The sequence below is a fragment of the Psammomys obesus genome, unplaced genomic scaffold (assembly GCF_907164565.1).
Source record: "Psammomys obesus unplaced genomic scaffold, mPsaObe1.curated_primary_1811, whole genome shotgun sequence".
Lineage (NCBI taxonomy): Eukaryota > Metazoa > Chordata > Mammalia > Rodentia > Muridae > Psammomys > Psammomys obesus.
This window is the reverse complement of record NW_026586534.1, coordinates 1-1,576: the sequence shown is the minus strand read 5'-3', so window position 1 is coordinate 1,576 and position 1,576 is coordinate 1. Positions and strand designations below refer to the sequence as shown.

Here is a 1,576-nt window from a genome sequence, read left to right as displayed (position 1 = left end):
AGAAAATTCATTCTGGTGAGAGACCCTTTCAGTGTAAGGAATGTGGAAAGGCCTTCATTGTTCTGGCACAGCTCACTCGGCACCAAAGCATTCATACTGGAGAGAAGTCGTTTGAATGTATGGAATGTGGCAAGAAATTCAGAACTGGTGAACAGCTCACTAGGCACCAGAACATTCATACTGGAGAGAAGTCATTTGACTGTAAGGAATGTGGCAAGAAATTCAGTACTGGATCACACCTGGTTCAGCACCAGAGTATTCATACTGGTGAGAAACCCTTTGAATGTACTGTATGTGGGAAGGCTTTTCGGCTTCAGGTATACCTTTCTGAGCATCAGAAAACTCACATTGAAGAGAAACCTTTTAAGTGTAAGCTGTGTGGTTCAGCCTTCAGACGAAAGTACAAACTTAGTGAACATCAGAGAATTCATACTGATGAGAAACCTTATCGTTGCAAGGAGTGTGGGAAATTCTTTCGTCAAAGGTCAAAATTTAATCAACATCTTAGTATTCACAGTGGAAATAAACCCTTTGAGTGTAAAGAATGTGGGAAGTTCTTTAGACTTAATATACATCTCATTCGTCATCAGAAATCTCACAGTGGTGAGAGGCCTTTTGAATGTAAAGAATGTGGAAAGGCTTTTCATGTTCCCAGCGAACTTAATAAACATAAAATTGTTCATACAAGTAAAAAACCCTTTGAATGTGAGGTATGTGGGAAGTCCTTCAAGCGGGCTTCCACTCTCATTCAGCACAGGATTATTCATGCTGGTGTGAGACCATTTGAATGTAATGTCTGTGGGAAAACCTTTAATCGTAGCTCAAACCTGTTTCAGCATCGTAAACTTCATTCTGGTGAGAAACCCTTTCAGTGTAAGGAATGTGGAAAGGCTTTCACTGTTCTGACAAACCTCACTCGGCACCAAAATATTCATACTAGACAGAAATTATTGTAATCTGAGCAGTGTGGGTCAACCTTCAGACTTAAGTCCCAACTGATAAAACATCAGAGAATTATTAATTCTAATGTGAAACTTTCAGTGGATGGAAGGTGGAAAGGACTTTGTGGAACAACCTTTAGAATTCATCAGAGGATCCTTACTGGTGAGAATCCCTATCAGTGTAAGGAATATAGGAAAGCTTTTCAACATTATTACCAGTTTTCTTGGACGTTTTAGGATTTATATTGGAAATAATCTCTATGAATTTAAAGAAAGTGGGAAGTACTTGTGGTAGAGACCTTAATGTACATCAAAGAATTCATAATGGTTAAAAACCTTACCAGTGTTAAGAATGTGGGAAGACTCTTAGTGGAATATGAAACTTGAATTGACCTGCTAAATTTGATATGAACAAGAAGTCTTATGATGTAAGGAGTATGGAAAGGCCTTCAGTAATTCTAAGCTATCTATCAGAGAGTTCTTATAGGTGAGAAATTCTATCACTATAAGTAAGGTGGAAAAATATTTAGATTTAGTTCAGCCTTCACTGCACAGTGCAAAATTCATACTGATAAGAAAGCCGATCATGGTAAGAAACGTGGAAAGACCTTCAGTTGGAGCTCAGGACATCTTCA

At 38.3% G+C, this 1,576-nt stretch overlaps 1 protein-coding gene across 1 annotated transcript; it reads left to right on the top strand.

Annotated features, from left to right (window-relative positions):
* Positions 1 to 8: 8 nt before the first annotated feature.
* Positions 9 to 1,561, top strand: LOC129672505 (zinc finger protein 60-like; the record flags this gene model as incomplete). The annotated part of the gene is given in 1 exon segment (XM_055601986.1): positions 9 to 1,561. A coding segment is annotated over 1 exon segment (1,170 nt), but the record flags the coding sequence as incomplete, so codon positions are not given.
* Positions 1,562 to 1,576: the final 15 nt, after the last annotated feature.